The sequence below is a fragment of the Falco cherrug genome, chromosome 2 (assembly GCF_023634085.1).
Source record: "Falco cherrug isolate bFalChe1 chromosome 2, bFalChe1.pri, whole genome shotgun sequence".
NCBI classification, from domain to species: Eukaryota; Metazoa; Chordata; class Aves; order Falconiformes; family Falconidae; genus Falco; species Falco cherrug.
The window spans coordinates 92075378-92091982 of NC_073698.1; the positions used below are offsets into that span (position 1 = coordinate 92075378).

The window sequence follows — 16605 nt, forward strand, 5'->3', positions numbered from 1 at the left end:
ACCTTTAAGTAGAAAGTGATATGCAAAGTTAATTAGTGCAGAGCTAGCTCCTCTCACTACACAGTGTTTGCAGATTTTAGAAACTAAAGTGCTTGAGATTTCTGTAGGACTAATTTGACTTTTATTGGGTTACACATGAATTCTACATGTCATTATCACTCTGTGTAATGCAAAGAAATATACTGCTGTGGCCACCCAGAAAACAAATAGCAGAGAGAAGCTTAATTTGACAATTATATCCAGAATTTGTGACCTGTGGGAATTCTACAAAGTTTTAATTTTGTAGTAATTAAAAATGACTGAGGGAGCCATAAATTAAAGTCTCTACCATAAATTAAGATACAAGCACAGACAGCTAATGGAAATTGATTAAAGTATTTATCTTAATTTAGAAGGTATTTTATCTGTTGCTCTAAGTTGTTTTTAATTACTACTTACAATTTTGGTGCATTCCACATCCCTTTCTCTCACCCTGAAAGTTTTTTCAAGCAGTTGAAAATTTTAAATTAAAAAACTCGGTCCCTTGTGGTTTGAACAGAGCTTAAAACACTGAGTGGATTTTGTTATTTTGCTGAAAGGATGGACAGGCATGGGGGAGTTACCTTTTGAGTAGAATGCCTTGAGTTATTGTTATTTAAACAAGCTCACCTTTTCTACAAACAAACAAACTCCCCAGTTTCTCAGTTTCAGTTGCTTTTCATGGTTGTAGAAAATAACAGGTTGACAAGCAATATTCTGAAATTGAATTGCCCTTTAAATTTAATATGCTTAGGCTCCCCTTTCAGACAGCCTGCTGTCTAAATGCAGCATTGGCAGATGCTACACTCAGTGTTCACTGAATATTACTCTCCTCTGTTTTTGGGCTTGGGCTCCTCCAGGGCTACTGCTATTGATCTAGGGTGTGTTGTAAGTAGTGCACCTGCACACCACAGCAAATAGAGCAAGATGTATTTAAAAAAATTAAATGTGGTGGAGACAAACTAACACTTATTACGGTAGCAGATTTCTTCAGCCTTTTTCTGTGTACCCAGACAAATAAGCCCACCCTTGTCTACTTACTATGGGATCCCCACCTGACCTGGTCAGGCAGGCAGGAGAAGGAACATGTGAATCTTGTGAGCATGAATGCCCATGGTTTTGGTTTTTCTACCTGCCTCCCATATTAGGATTCAGATTGTATTAGTCTGTGTGGGATAGCTATGGGGTTTAAGTGTCAGGAGGAAGGCTGCCTACAATTCTTGGCATCTGTGTTCAAGAGCAGCTTTGTTCTGGAAGAGCTGCAGAAAAGGGCTTCTGAGTTTGGTTTGTTTGTTTGTTTTTGTTTTTTTTGTGTGAGTTGGTTTGGAGGCTTTTTTCAGTTGACTGGCATGTTTCCGGATGTCCTTGTTTTCCATTCACTTCAAGTATTAATCGCTGCTCCCCCATCTTTATGTTCATATCTTCATCCAGATTCCCTTGTTACCCTTCTTAGCGTAAGTCTTGTTTTAGAAATCAGTCATGTTTATTCAGTAGGAACATCAAGTATCTGAAATGGTAGCTGTTGGCTGGCTTTTCTGACTTGCTGCTAAACATTAAACACGTGCTGGTGAACACAAGTTCAAAGGCTTCTTTATATTTACCATTTGTATATGTTTGGATGAATGAAAGCTGTATATTGAACTGGCTGGTAAATTTATCTGTACTAATTTTACCTTTTATTGTAGTCTAGAATTCCACCTACAAACGATTTCAAAGTTGGTATGAAACTGGAAGCCCATGATCCTCGCAATGTTACCTCGGTTTGTATAGCTACGGTAATTGGAATCACTGGTGCCAGGCTAAGGTTGCGGCTGGATGGAAGTGACAACAAAAATGATTTTTGGAGGCTTGTGGATTCCTCAGACATACAGCCCATTGGGACCTGCGAAAAGAAAGGGGGCATGCTCCAGCCTCCACTTGGTAAGAAACAAAACTTCTGAACTAATGTGCGTGGAGTACTGCTTTGACAAGTTGATTTTACCTTTTTGTCTTGGTGAAACATTTCACCAAACTATTATTTAATTGAAAAAGATGTAAGCAAACTGATTCAGGCTAATTGCATTGTGGCTTTTTCTTCTTTTTGGATTCCTCTGACATAAGAATGAGCAGAATAATTAGTTTGAGTTGTGTTTGGGGTTTTTAAAGTAGTCCCTTAACATTAAATGGGAGTGTCTGACAGCTTTGTTGACGATGAGATACACTGTCGTGCACATTTTATAAATGTTCCCTCATACACGCCCTGTCTTTGGAGTGTGTACAGATACCATGTTTTCTTGCTTGATGCTGTGTGTGCTCCTTTGAGTAGACCTTGGTAAGAGCTGGGGAAAGCTGACCTGCCTGGTTCCTCTTTGGTGACTGGGAGAGCAGCTCAGTAGAAGGTGCTCGCTGTTAGCCAACCTGTGCAGCCCTCGGCGGAAGGTGCAGCAGTTCAGGACAGCCTGAATGATTTCTTGGGCACTGGGCAAATGGGTTGAGGTCTGGGAAAGGCAGGATAGGGTGTGTTAGTGGTGATATTGCAGCCTTCTGCTCTAAGATAGGAGAAACAGCATTCCAGAGCTGTAGGAAACTACAAGCTTATATTGTGTGTGATTCTCATTTCCTCAAAGGAACACATGTTGGGGAACATCTGCTCAGTTTTTCATGACTAGTGTGTGAGCACAAGTAATGCTCGTGAACAAGGTGTAGCTTTCCTATGCTTAGAAATAGTACACAGAATTTCTTTTGCCTTCTGTGAGCAATATGGGGGACAACATCACGTGTCTTCCGAAACTGAGATATAATGCATGGTCTTAGTCTTACTGAGGAAGTTTATTAAACGGGGAACCGTACAAACAGTTCCTTGCTATACAAGGAATAGTCAGAGGTAACTCTGACTGACTGCTAGGGATAATGAAGTGTGGTATCACCTTGCTGTGATTGTCCTGTATATTTAGATCTGCATTTTTGTACCAGGGATTTTTACAAGGGCATGTAGTGATAGGACAAGGGGTAATGTCTTTAAGCAGAAAGAGGGTAGATTTAGGTTGGGTATTGGGAAGAAATTCTTCACAGTGAGGGTGGTCAGGCACTGGAACAGGCTGCCCAGAGAAGCTGTGGATGCCCCATCCCTGAAAGCGTTCAAGGCCAGGCTGGATGGGGCTTTGAGCAACCTGGTCTAGTGGAAGGTGTCCCTGCCCAGGGCAGGGGGGGTTGGAACTAATGATCCTTAAGGTCCCTTCCAACCCAAACCATTCTATGATTCTGTGATATTTGTTGTAGGGAAACTTCTAGGTGTGGAAATCTTTAAAGAAACACAGTTTTCACATTAGTCTGAAAATAGGTCTGCTTTTAAAAAGGAGGAAAAAAATGATAAAAATCTATCTTAAAACCTCCACAGCAGCAACACCCCCTCCCCTGTTTCCTGTTATCTTCTGTAATTTTTAGAAGACGCAAGAAATAATGTTCTTAATATAAAAAACAAACTGTAAGCAGAACTGGTTACTGCTAGTTTCCCATTGTATCGTTATGAACCTGCTTCTGGTTTGGGGTTATCAGTAACTTACAGATTTCTCATTAGAGGTTTGGTGAACATAGGTATGCTTTCTCTTAGTAGCATCTGAAAAAACTTGTCATTCCAATTTGTTAACCACTTTCAGTTCTTCTGTTTGAAAGATGAAGTGAAAAGTATCACTTCACTACAGCATGAAACCTGATTTGCTTGTAGAGAGGCAGACAGACACAGGAGCAATTGATGTAACCGTTAAGGCACTTCACATAGATTATAAGGGTAGATTCTTTTGTGCTGTTGTGCTGCTTTAGAAACACAAGGAAAGCTGTGCAACCAGGGTGCCAGTCTAGAAGAATATTATTTGGGATAGATAGATGTGGTTTGAGCCCAGAAGGGCTTTTTTCGTTCTTTCCTGTGGATATATAGAGGTTTTGAATGAAAGCACTGGATAGTCTTGACCTGGGGGGAAAAGATTCTGATTTTTATTTTTTTTTTTAAGTTACTCAGTTTAACCTCTCTGAAGTTCTTGGTATAACCTTGTAAAATGAATGCAGTGATACCAGTATGCAAGAGGGCTGTAACAGAGAAGAGTATACCTGTTCCTTCAGCGGCACCTTCATCAATGTTAAATATATGGCTTCAGTTCAGGAGCTTAATGCTTTTTTAAAAGGTGTTTCTAAACCAGTCTGAATAAAACAGCTCTGGTTATGTATAATGGGGGCAGTTGATGCATTAAGAAGATAAACTTTCCATGATTGTCAGTAAAGGTTGATGCCTTCTTCTTTGGGTGCTGTTTCTTACTCCTATTTGTTCAGGCTGCTTGTAGTGCAGCACCTAAAGCTGTTTCCCTGCACCCCAGCATGTAAGTTTACCTGCCCTCAGAACAATTGCTGGTTATTCAGAAAAGAATGTGAGTGCCATTATTTTGTCCTTCCAGCCCTAGATTTTTCTAGAGATAGGCTAAGTTCCAGCAATCAAACGTTCTGGCATACCTAGATAAATTTTTGAAAAAGCCTTTTTGGCAGTTTTACAGCATCCTGTTCCTGGGCAAAGCTGGGAGCTAATTGGGTGTATAATTACCTCCTGTTAGACATTTAAGCAACTGATTTTTAATTTTTTTTTTCTGAGTAGTAGGGAACCTTCTGGATACTAATGTTCCGCTTCTATCATAATAACAAGCTAAAATAGCCCCTCCTACCTGATTTTTACATAGGTTTAATTATGCATGTTGCATAAGGGTTTTGAGAAAGTGATTAATGTAGCAACGGGTTCCTGTTTCAGCCTCTGTTTTTCATAGGTGAGCTTCTCTGTTGTTGAGAGCTTAATGTTCTCAACAAATTCTGTTGAAGATAACATTTTCTCTGGCTTTACCAGAACAACTTAAAGGCCAAATGAAGTTAATAGAAACTGTTGTTTAGTTGTCATTTCTTTGTTTTGCGTATATGTCTCTTCTGGGCTGGCTGGTTAGGAATATTGTGTTTCAGTAACCACATGTGTTTAGGTTGTGTAAAGACTGGTGTCAGACCAGGACTGATAATCAATGAGCTCAGCAGTCCTCAGATTGACACCATTTATCAAATAGGAGCTTTGTATTCATTTAGGTGTTGCATAGATACTTAAAACCTGAAAACTGTTTATTCAACTGAAGATAGCTTAAAGCTACTAATAAAGAACCATTATAGCATATAATCCAATCTTAGATAACTTAATGATTAAAAGGATCAAGAATTGCAGATATGTTGCACCTTTCTAGTTACATTTTTTGAGTTGAATTGTTGAGGCTCAGTTATGAGAGAACTCATCAGTTCCTGGCAGATTCTGGTACTATTTGCTTTGTGGAAAAATTTCCAATTTGCTGTATTATGTCTGTTTTTCTGTAGAACTGTGCCAGACATATAACTACTAAAGACACAGAAAAAATGTCCACTATGTCTGTTATCTTACTCATTACTTTGAAACATCCATCTGGAAAGCACAGAAAGCAAAATGAGAGGGATTTTTTTTTTTTTTTTTAATTTAACTGGAAAGTAGTTGATCGTAAGGGAAGATTATCTGGAACGAGAATGTTTTCAGCCAAACCTTTGTTCTGCTTGAATAGGGTAGTTCATCTAAACAAATTTGATTATCATTTGTGCTTTTTATTCACTTGTTAATGAAGAATATTAAAGTGGAAACATTTTCCTGTTTATGTTTTTGAATATGATACATGCATTTATTAAAATAATTGTATTTTTGTTTTTCCCTCATATATGTTCCTTGGTTTGTAAGGCTATTTATTTTTTTGTTTTATTTGATGTGGAAGGGAGAAGAAATGATTTTCTTTTGTCTGTGGTCTGGTGAAAGAATTAAAAGTGTCTTGAAAATAAAAAGGTATCTTCTCAATAAATGAGAGGAGCTGGAGTGGAGGACGTTATTTTAGAATGAGAGCAAAAAACAGACATGAAAAGTAAGCCAGATGCTTGTGCTGGGCAAGTTTCACTGGACCAGAGATCATGTGGGACAACCTTATGATCTCCAGTACTAGAACTGGCGTGTCATTAAGTCCTAGATGTTTATCTGTAATATCACAAATTATGGTGAGTGATTCTGCAGGCAAATCACTCAGAATGGAAATGCATCGAATAGCTTTCTGCACTGGCAGCAACCCTGTTTCTTCCTTCTTGGCTACTTTCATTTTGGCCCAGTCCAAAATAGAAGGAATGAGGTGTTAGTAAAATAGACTTTATATCCTCCTATTTTATTTTACATATTGAAAGTAGAGCTATTTGTTTGTTTGTTACTCAGGGTTCCAGATGAATGCATCTTCTTGGCCAATGTTTCTCTTAAGAACTCTCAATGGAGCTGAAATGGCACCTGCAGCATTCTTTAAGAAGGTAAGAAGAAAGGGACTGCTAGTAAACAAGTTTTGATCAATTGGTCCATAGCTACATTTTTTAATGAGGATTCCAAGATGTTACTCTGTTGTCTGCAGCACGGGAAGGCAAGACTATTATTTGAAATTACTTTGAACTGGATTGGCAAGCTACAAAGCTGGACAGGAAGTGATCTGCTTCTACTCCATTGAGATAGGCATCTCTTTTCCTGAGCTGAGACTTCAAAGTATGGTGTATTATTTAGAAAAATCGTGTTAGCTCATTTTTTGTGTCTTGTAGATTTAAGATACTACGTATATCGTATTTCTTAATAGCACCATATTAATGTGATTGCGCACAGGAGTAAAAAAAAAATTAATGGGGAATAAGAGTCATTGGAATACAGTGGTGCTTCTATTAAATGTTTTCATTGGGCACATAGTCATAATTTAAATGTAGTGAGAAAGTAGTTGAAAACAGCAGAAAAAGCTCTTCAGTTTTTTAAACATGTCTCTTCAGTAAGTTAGTGTAAAACATGGAAAATTATACAAAACTAACAGTAATATTAAAATGACTAGTTGATTCATTTTTTTGTCGAGGTGGTAAAACCCTGCTGTCACATTGAGTGACTTCATTTTTGATACTGAGAGTGACACTGACAAGTATGTCAGCAAATCAAACACTTGGGTTCAGACCTGCAATTACATTGCTTGCGTGTTAACTTTATATAATTATATACTTTCTTTTTATGTAAGATTATATAAATTTCCTGAGGCGTGATGAGCCTCGCTTCCCAGTGCTAGCCTACCAGCATGTTTGAGGTGGCTTTTGGGTAATGAGGCTCCTGAGACTGAGGTGGTAATTCACGTTCCATCAGGTCACAACTCCTGCTGTGGGGGTACACTTATGCTGGTCACATTGACTTGATTTTTGTTTTTCTTTTGTCCACTTGGAATTGGTCTCAGGCCAACTGAGTTAACAGAGGCCTGTAAATAATGTCCAATGCTAATGAATTTTTCATGGATTAATTGAGAGGTGAAGCTTTTACCAGGCAGTTATCAGTCCCCAGAAATATCCATTCCCTGCAAACCTTCTCTTCTTTATTAGCATGTAATAATTTCATTTTAGTGTCTTTGCTGTCTTGCTGCTCCGACATAATGTATGGGGTGCAACCTACTGCTTATGTAAATACTTCTAGCAGGGTCTTTCTGTCATGGAGAATTTTGCTAATTATCCCAGCTGTGTTTTTGGGAACAGAATCTGGATTTTTTATAGCACAGAAGAGCAAAACCAAATTTGAAATATGAGTAGGTGTCCTTGAATGTCTACTATAACTTTTTGAGAGTAGTGGGTGTAAGAAGTAAGGATTTGAAGATAAATAGAGGTTTGTTTTTTTATTTTTAAGAGGCCATAGAAATACAAATATTCTACTACTCTTTACTTTTGTAGGAACCACCAAAACCTGTGCCAAACTGCTTTAAAGTTGGAATGAAACTTGAAGCTATAGATAGAAAAAACCCATACTTGATTTGCCCAGCAACCATTGGAGATGTTAAAGGAGATGAAGTTTTTGTTACATTTGATGGCTGGAGAGGAGCATTTGACTATTGGTGCAGATGTGATTCTCGAGATATTTTCCCCGTTGGATGGTGTAGCTTGACAGGAGATGCATTACAACCACCAGGGAACAATGGTAAGAGGACTAATAATATTGCTTAATTATTTCCTCCTCAATTACAGCAGAATTGTAAAAACCAGCTGGCTGTATGCAGATAAGACTGAAGATTTGATTTGTGAGTAGCTGATGAGGATGAAATGTTGTTAAATTTTCTTTATGAAGTTTAAAGCTAATAGGGTAGTTTTTGGGAAACAATTTTGTTCATAGTAACTCTGAGAACATGTTTGATTTAATACTGTTAGGAGGGCTTTTGATAATCTTTATTTTTTGTGTGCTTATGAAGAATCTGGGACTCAAACAAGATTTTGCTGTTTGTATTCTAGTTAGTTAACTGCTGCTGTTTAATGATACTAATATATTGGCTCCAGCAGCACTTTAAGAACGTAGTCTTTGCCTCTGTGATGATTGCAAGTTTAAACTATATATTTAGTGTTTCTTCCTTCATACTCAAAAAATTCTGTCTTGAAGCTGCCTATTCTGAATGCGTTATCATCCTCATGCCTTTAAGGAGGTTTGTACATAGAGTTACAGAGCCCCTTTAACTAATGGCCACTGTGCTTTATAATACACAGCTATCTACCTTAGGAAGAAGGGAAATGGCATAAAGAAGGGTATCCCTGAATGCAACCCCTCTGCTACTCTAGGGACCTCTTGTCATGTTTCTGTACTATAAGGCATTTTTTCTCTCAAGCTGTTTGAGTTCTTCCATTCCTTTCAAATTTGACAGAAAGAGAGGTTTTTAAAAAGGGGTACCATATTTTAGTTAATTACTTTAATATCGTGGACCAGAATAATTGTTCTTATGGTGAGCATTTTCACAGCTGGTGTTAGGTGAGCAAGGAACTAGCAGACCAGTATCACAGAACTCTCACTGGAACTACTAAATGAACAGAAGCAAGAAGGCAAGAAATCAGTCATGTTTACTGCCCTCTCCATCCCCATTGTTTTTCTCAATCTCTTGCCAGCAGGTCGAGAACCATATGGAAAATCTAAATGAAATTGAGTTAAGTGTACCTCTGCATCTTTGCCCTCATCTGCCTGTCTGTATTTACTGTCTACAGTTACTGCCAGTGGTCATAGTACCTGTAATGTAGTTTAGTCTGTTTTGGTGGATTTTAGCAAGGGAGCAACTCTGCGTGTAGCTGTACTGGCAGATCCGGGATGACCTGCCAGTACAAACCTGCAGGGGGAAGGCAGGTGAGGGCAATCTGCATTTGATCAGAAGGCATCTAATAGGTACCAAGCTGACCTCAGTCTTAATGTTTCTGTGCTCCCAACCTGGAAACTGTCTCAGCTTCTTCAGAAGGTTGACCTTGTCTCGAGAAATCATGATGAGATGTGTTATTATGGTAAGTTAATTACATTAATTGTGGTGAAATAAAATGGCTTTGTACAAAAGAGATTGTCTAAATAAGTGGCGTAAAATTAAAATTTTAGAAGATATTTTTGTGACAGTTTAGGTGGCTGAGTCCAATTGCATCTTCTGGAAAGATGTATTATTAAATTGTTTAGTCTACTCCAGTTTTCCAGCTGGAAAACCAGCAATATTTTGAGATAATACATACAGAATTTTTCTTGCCTGATTAGGGCTTGATAGAGATCAAAGAGTTGTTTAACAATTAGTTAGTAAAGTTGATTACCTGAACAACTGGAATATGTAATAAAACAATATTCTTGCCTATGTTCAAATTTGCTGAATACTTGAAATACCTTCCCAGGTACTTTTATGGATTCCATTGCTTTGTTATGCAAAACAATAATGCTAGGCATTAATAAAACTTGAAGCAAGGGTCTTACAGACTTGTAGTCAAAACTGAGAATTTTGGACGTGTGGTAGAAACAGAGTGCAGAGAGGTGCAGACTGGGGGTTTTGTTGTTTTTAAATCTACAAGTGAGCCCAAAGTTAACTGCAGTTTTATTAAAATTGCATATGCTCCTTCTTCCCCTGTTCAGAGCATGAAGAATTTGTTCTTCGAATTTTGCTTCATGTGCTTATTTTTTGTGGTGTTTGTGCATGTCATACACATACAAGTCAAATTGACATAGCTAGATGAAATATTTTTTGCTCTCAGGTTATGTTTTTCACTGTTACTTTATAGCTTTTGAGCCATTAAAGCACTGTAATGATAGTCCTTTATTAAGATGTAAAGTGTAATCAAGTCATTTCAATTCAGAAATATGATGATGTTGTCAGGATTCTTCATTAAGTCACATTAACATTGACTACTCCTGTTAAGGAAGAAATGTATGACAGATACTGTGTTGTAGGGATTCGCTTGAAATATTACAGTATTATTCTGGCCTGGACTTTTTTTCCTGTAGGTTAATTTAGTATTTGTGCCTTGAATTTCTGCAATAGAAAGTGAAAATAATTGACTGAGTGTGGCTTAAATTTCAGAGTGAATCTAATGAGAAGTATTCTTGATTCTTCTAACTACCTCTCCTGAAAGCATTTAAATGTGTTTAATCATTAGTTAAAGGACTGGGGTGGGGGGGAACACACTCCCTCAGATTTTAGGGGACAAGCAAAACCAATATCCTGCAATCCAAGTATGAAAATGATAAAGGATGCTTTAAATTTCATCCATACCTAGGACAACAATTCCCTGCCTTGAGACTTATATTTTGGGGTCTGATTTAACCTTTTGAAAGAGACATGAAATGCAGTAAGGGAGAGAAGATGGCAGGCAAGATTTTATTTCAGCAGTTTACTATCTTAGCAGTTTAGGATGCCTGGAGAGAATGTAGGACCTCTGTCATGGAATGTTTTTAAGAACAGTTTAAACACAGGCTTCTTAGATGTGGATGAATGTATTCAGACCAGATTATGTGGAATGTTTAGTCTTTATAGCCTTTCCTTCTGTAACTCACTATCTGTCTAACTGCTTTAGACACATAAGGTCAGGAACTAAGATGCAATTAATAGCAGATAAAATGGAGAGGATAGGTGAAAAGTTCTTTCGGAGAAACTGTTTTTAGCATTCTTAATTTTCATGTTGATGTTTTGTCTCTGGTCCTTATTAGATGGTGTGACTTAAGTGGACCTGGCTGGGTGTCAGGGTATGTGTACAGTGGTGTGCGATATAGTGTTCAGTTAGCTAATATTGTAGCTCATTTTCTTAGAAATACTCTGATAGAAGTAATTTATGTTAGGTATGGTTTGACAACAGTGCTTGATGTTGGCTTGGCCTTCTGGCCCAAGGTTAATATTCTGTGTCTTTTGGTCATAGAACCATAGAACACTTGGAGAAGGAAGCTGTTATCATCACGTTCCAGGAACCTCCTGGATTGCTTATGCCCTGCTATGCTGTCCCTCCAACAGATACCGGGGTGGTTGAAGTACCCCATGAGGACCAAGGCATGTGAATGTGAGACTGCTCCTGTCTTGTCTATAGTGGGCCTCATCTGCCCGGTCTTCCAGGTTGGGTGGCCTATAGCAGACTCCCAGTATAATGTCACCTGTCCCTGCCCTTGCTTTGATACTGACCCGTAAGCTCTCAGTTGGCTCCTCAGTCACTTAAGTGCTTTTAGAGATTACTTGTCACTCAGGAACATAATTGTGAACTATAGCTGGTGAAAAAAGTTGACATGATAATGTCTATGCTGGATCAGTCTGAAGGACCATCTGCTCAAGCAGGCTTTCTCCAGCGGTGGTTGAAAGATGTCTGAAGAAAAGCATAAGCACATAGGAGAGAGGTTTGCAGAAGTATTCCTAATATCTGGCCGTCTACAACCCAGCACCACCCAAGCCCAAAATAATGCTTTTGAGTACCTCCTGCAGGAGCTTGATCTATTTTGTTCAGTTAGATTTTGGATCCATCTGAACTTTTAGCACCTAAAACATCCTGTAGTTAAGGAATTGTGTACTTGAGTATATATTCTGTGGAAAAGGAGATATCCTTTTTCTTTCTGGTAGTTTCACTTGTGCCCTTGTGTTCTTGTACTAAAATAGCTTCTTGTACTTCCAGTACTTGTACAGGAAGAGACAGTAAATAGTCATTCCCTAATTGCCTTCTCAATTTTTCATCACAATTTTCTAGACCTCTATTCTAGCTTCCCTCACCTGTTTGTATTTCAAACTTCTAAAATCCTGTTCTGTTTTGTTTTTTATTTTTACATAGTTTAATTCCTGTGATCACCCTTGTTCTTTTGTACAGTTTCCATTTCAGCTCTGGCATTTTTGAGCAACTGGAAACAGAAGTGCATGAGGTATTTAAGGCTTAGTGGCATAGTGGTGGTTTCTGTTTTATTTTCTGTTCTTTCTGTAGTTATTTATGAATTGGATTTGGGATTTTTGGACTACTACTGAGTAGTGAATTAATACTGTCATAGAAATACTTATTTTAATGCTAAGATGTCATTTTTGTATACATCAGCTAATAGCCCATCATTGATCACAGGATCTAGCTTGACATTGAATTTAATCTTTTACTTGCTCTACTGGTTGCAAGATCTTTTTATACATATTTACTGACTCAAGTAATTGTTCAGCAGTTGTTGCCATCTTATGCTTTACTCTTGTCCTAGATCATATATGAACTGAATGGCACAAGCCCAAGCAGAGATCTCATCAGGATTTTCTAGAGTCTTCTCTTGACTGTGGAAACGTGTTTATTCCTGGCCACCATTTGGTATTTTCCAAGAAATTCTTTAGAATGATCATGAGTATCTTCCCTCATATCCATTGCCAGCTAAGGACTTTTTTAAAAGATCGTGGTGTGAGATCTTGACAAGTGCAAATCCAGAGACTACATCAATTGACTTTCCATTATCTGCTTGCTTATTGACTCCTTTAAAAAAAAGATCAATAATACATTTGCAAAATGTGACTTTTCTCTACAAAAGCTATGATTGGCTCTCTCCCAATACGTTGTATTTATCTTTGGGTTCATTACCTCTGTTCTGTACAAGTGCTTTTAGCCGTTTGGCCAGTACAAACATAAGCTGTCCTGTCCATACCTTGCTGGCTAAACTGTTGGCATCACATTAACCACCTTTTTAAGCCTCTGAACTTGAGGCAGTTTTAAGCGCAAACTTGCACAGTACCATCGGTAGGTTAGACGTTCCATTTTTTCAATTCCTTAAAACTCCTAAGTGCTATATGTCCTGCCATCTCTTTACTGCTTGTTTTATCTCTGTTTCCTGACCTCTCCCACTGGTACTTCATGTCAGGGCGCTTGTTTCAAATCCCTGTGAGGAGAAGTTCTGATATGGGAACTGATGGGATGAGTTTCCTTGAGTGAGTATGAACACAAAAACCCCATTTAATCTTGTTGCTGTAGTGTTATCTTCCACATTTGTTCATTCTGAAATTTGACCATTTGTTGGGTCCATGTAACTTCTGCACTGCTTTTGATATGCTTTAAAAAGGCTTTTAAAGTTTGATATCTTTTGGATGTTTTTCTATTAACTCTTTTTCCAGGCCAAACATATTATGCTTTTCTGTTTAATCACCATAGATTGTAATTTTTATTTTACTCAATTGAATAATATAAAGCTGTTACTATGCCTAAGAATATTCTTGTATTGCACTGTAGCTAGTCGTATCTGAGGCTTATGATTGAAGTAGATGGCAGATGACTGAATATTGTCAGAGCAGTTTCCGTTTGCCTTTTCTATATAAATTCATTTTACTGTTTAGTCATTACATGTCAATGGTAGTTACTCAGGCAACCCACCTTTTTATTTATAATAGAAGTACAACCTTTTCCATAAAAGAGAGAAAACAAAAGAACAACTGGTGACAAGCCATGTGGGAAATAAGTAGTTTCACCTGCAAAGATTGATTTCAGTATAAAATAGTATCTACCATTTGGATGTGAACAGCGTCTGGAGAGGGATCAGTTTCTGTATATCCTTGATCCCCACAGTCTTATGAAGCTGGATCTTTGATGGATAAAGGTGATACAAGAACTCACGAAGGAGGAACTGCTGTCTGCGCTGTACAGGAGAGAATTTGGGTAACCAAAGGAAGATATTGTAGTAATCTCCATAAAAACAGTGGTACACTGTAGCTTTTATCCTTGGTGGCTTGCCTTCCATCCGTCCTTCCTTCCGTCCTTGTCCTCTGTCTCCCATCCCTTCCACATTGTGTGTCCCCTCATTGCTCTTCTCCCAATTCAATGCATTTGTTGTCGGTGAGAGCAATCTTCTTTCATTACGCTAATCAGCCTATGATGTTAAAGGTCTCCTTCAAAAGCCGTCTGCAACAATAAGAGTAACAGGCTCAAGCAGAGATTAAAAAGTATCTCATTTTTCTGTTTTATGATTTCTTAGTTTAGTTCTATTTAATTTTCAGCGTGCTCTCAATGCTTACTTTGTGCAGATTTTTCCAAGCTAGATACTGGAGATGCACTTCTCTGTTACTGAGAATGAAATTATGTCAAAATAGCTGTGCTGTATTTTCAGCTGAACTGTACACAAATGTGCAACATCAATATAAACATAAGTACTACTCATATGTTTGCAGGTGAAACAAAAGAAGTATTGAAACTTTAGATGGAGCTACAGTTAGATCTGTGAAAAGACTCCGCGTTGCTTAAAGTAGCCAAAAAAAAAAATCAGATAAGCATGGTTATTCTTAAGTTTCATCAAAGAAAAAACCAAATGTTGGTAAATGGTACAATTTCTTACTGCTGAAGGTTTCATTTTTCTCTCAGTGCAGCCAGCGTCTTTTCATGAGCAGGTCACAGTAGTTAAATCAGGCACGTACAGTAAGCAGATTTATGCTGTCTTCAGAATTGTACATGAAACACTCCTCGAGTGCTTCAGGCTAAAATCTGGTTTGCCACATTCTCTCACATGTTAAGCTTTTTTTATTTGGTATTAATGTTTCTTGGCATCTTGCAGCAAGGCCTGGATGGTGCTGCTACAGGGCAGTAATCACTTAAGAAAAAATAAAGGTTTTGCCTTTCCCAGAGCTGTGACCTTACTGTAAGTCTGGTTTCCTCACCATCTTACCATGTTTATTTATAAGGTAGTTGTAATTTTCTTTTGAATTAGAAGTACTGCAACACATGTATTTTTAACTGTTACATGGAGAAATTTTTTTTTATTTGCTCTTTTTCAGGTCTTGTGTATACTAATACCAACAGTAGTTGTGTTGCCCAACTAGTGGATGGGATTGAGTGGATTTTTTTGAAATACGTGGTTAGTACTTATAAGCTATGTTAAGAATATGGGTTCTGTCATTCAGATATCAAGATGAAACAAATTGTGGCATTGCACTACCCATGCTCTTTGTTTCTTTTTTTTCTTCCCCTGAAGCTTGTTGCATTTTGTTGTTTCATTTTGGCCCCTCGTTTCATCCTGCTGATGCTATTTGGGGAAAAATGATGGCAAAACCTGGTCAGAATCAGTAATGGTGGGGCGAAGAATCGGCGTGTTAAAACTCTTACCTGATGTGTAGAGCTAGGCTTTGCCAGGCTTATTGACAGATTCATCATTAGCACACCTAAATCGTCTTAAGTTAACTCAAGTTTGTGCTGCTTTGATAGTTTATTGGGTAATTACTTGCTCTCTTCCTTCTCAGCTTATCAACAAAATACAGTTAATTTAGTTAATTTGCAAAAGGAATGCTTTGTTGAAGGGTGAGATTTAGAAGCTGGCTTTTCACACTTCTTGAGATTAACTGGAGAGATCTTCCAAGGAGTCTTTCTTTTGTTTTGCTTGTACCCTGCACTCCCTCACACCCCCTGCTCCAGCTGAGCTATTAAAAGTAGATTTTTTGGAAGTAATGCACGCTAGTTTGGTTAGCAGTGGGTTTTGATGGAGCATAACTAGTATTTTCACAGGTCTGTTCCATAAGTGCTGTCTTGCCTAGCTCTTGAAACAAAATGTGGGAGGCTGGGGTGGGGTGACGGACCAAAGGTGGTGCTACAGCGCTGCCTGGGGAAGTCACTAGCAAAGCAATGCTTTCCTTTCCTCTGGTTTGGTCTTATGTTGCTTGGAGCCCTCCATTTCACCTTTCAGGGCTGTGAAAGGAAGGCTAGGGTTTTTCACAGAAGGTAGCAAGAGACTTCTTTTCCTTTCCTTTCCTTTTTTCTTTCCTCCTTTTTCCCTTCTGTTGTACTGGTAGCAGAAACTAAAACCTAGAAAGAAGAAAATTGTAAGCCGTAACGTCCATGTCTTGCCAAGGTTGATATTGAAGCTTCCAAATGCAATGTTGCTTTTTAGATGGCAAAACGATGACTTACAACTGATTTTGTATCATAGCAACATATCAATTAGGATCTTGCAGCTACCTCTTAATCGGAAGTAATCCAAACACAGATAGAAAGAGGTGGCATGTATTACAGATATTTACGCTTTTGTATGGCTTTCTTGTTCAATTGAGACATAAGGGCATAAATTTTTATAATCCTTGGCAGTAAGCTGTTTTGAAAAATTGCTAATCTTTTCCACCTCCTTTGCCAGTTGTCAAAACTATCATGATAATAACTTACTGTATTAAGGAAAGTGAATTTTACAGTTAAAATCCCAGGCTAAAAGTCAGGAGGTAAGTTTCCATTACTTCTGCTGTGGAATACTCACATGGATTTAGGGTAGGTTGCTAAATCTCTTAGCCTCTT

At 38.1% G+C, this 16605-nt stretch overlaps 1 protein-coding gene across 11 annotated transcripts in view; it reads left to right on the forward strand.

Moving 5' to 3' along the window:
- Positions 1-16605, forward strand: part of SCML2 (Scm polycomb group protein like 2) — a 71763-nt gene that overhangs the window by 27488 nt on the left and 27670 nt on the right. For all 11 annotated transcript variants that reach the window (XM_055702407.1, XM_055702404.1, XM_055702405.1 and 8 more), the window contains 3 exons: positions 1704-1938; positions 6290-6378; positions 7807-8050. In XM_055702407.1, coding sequence (XP_055558382.1) covers positions 1704-1938; positions 6290-6378; positions 7807-8050 — 568 coding nt within the window. The remainder of the gene's footprint in view (positions 1-1703; positions 1939-6289; positions 6379-7806; positions 8051-16605) is intronic.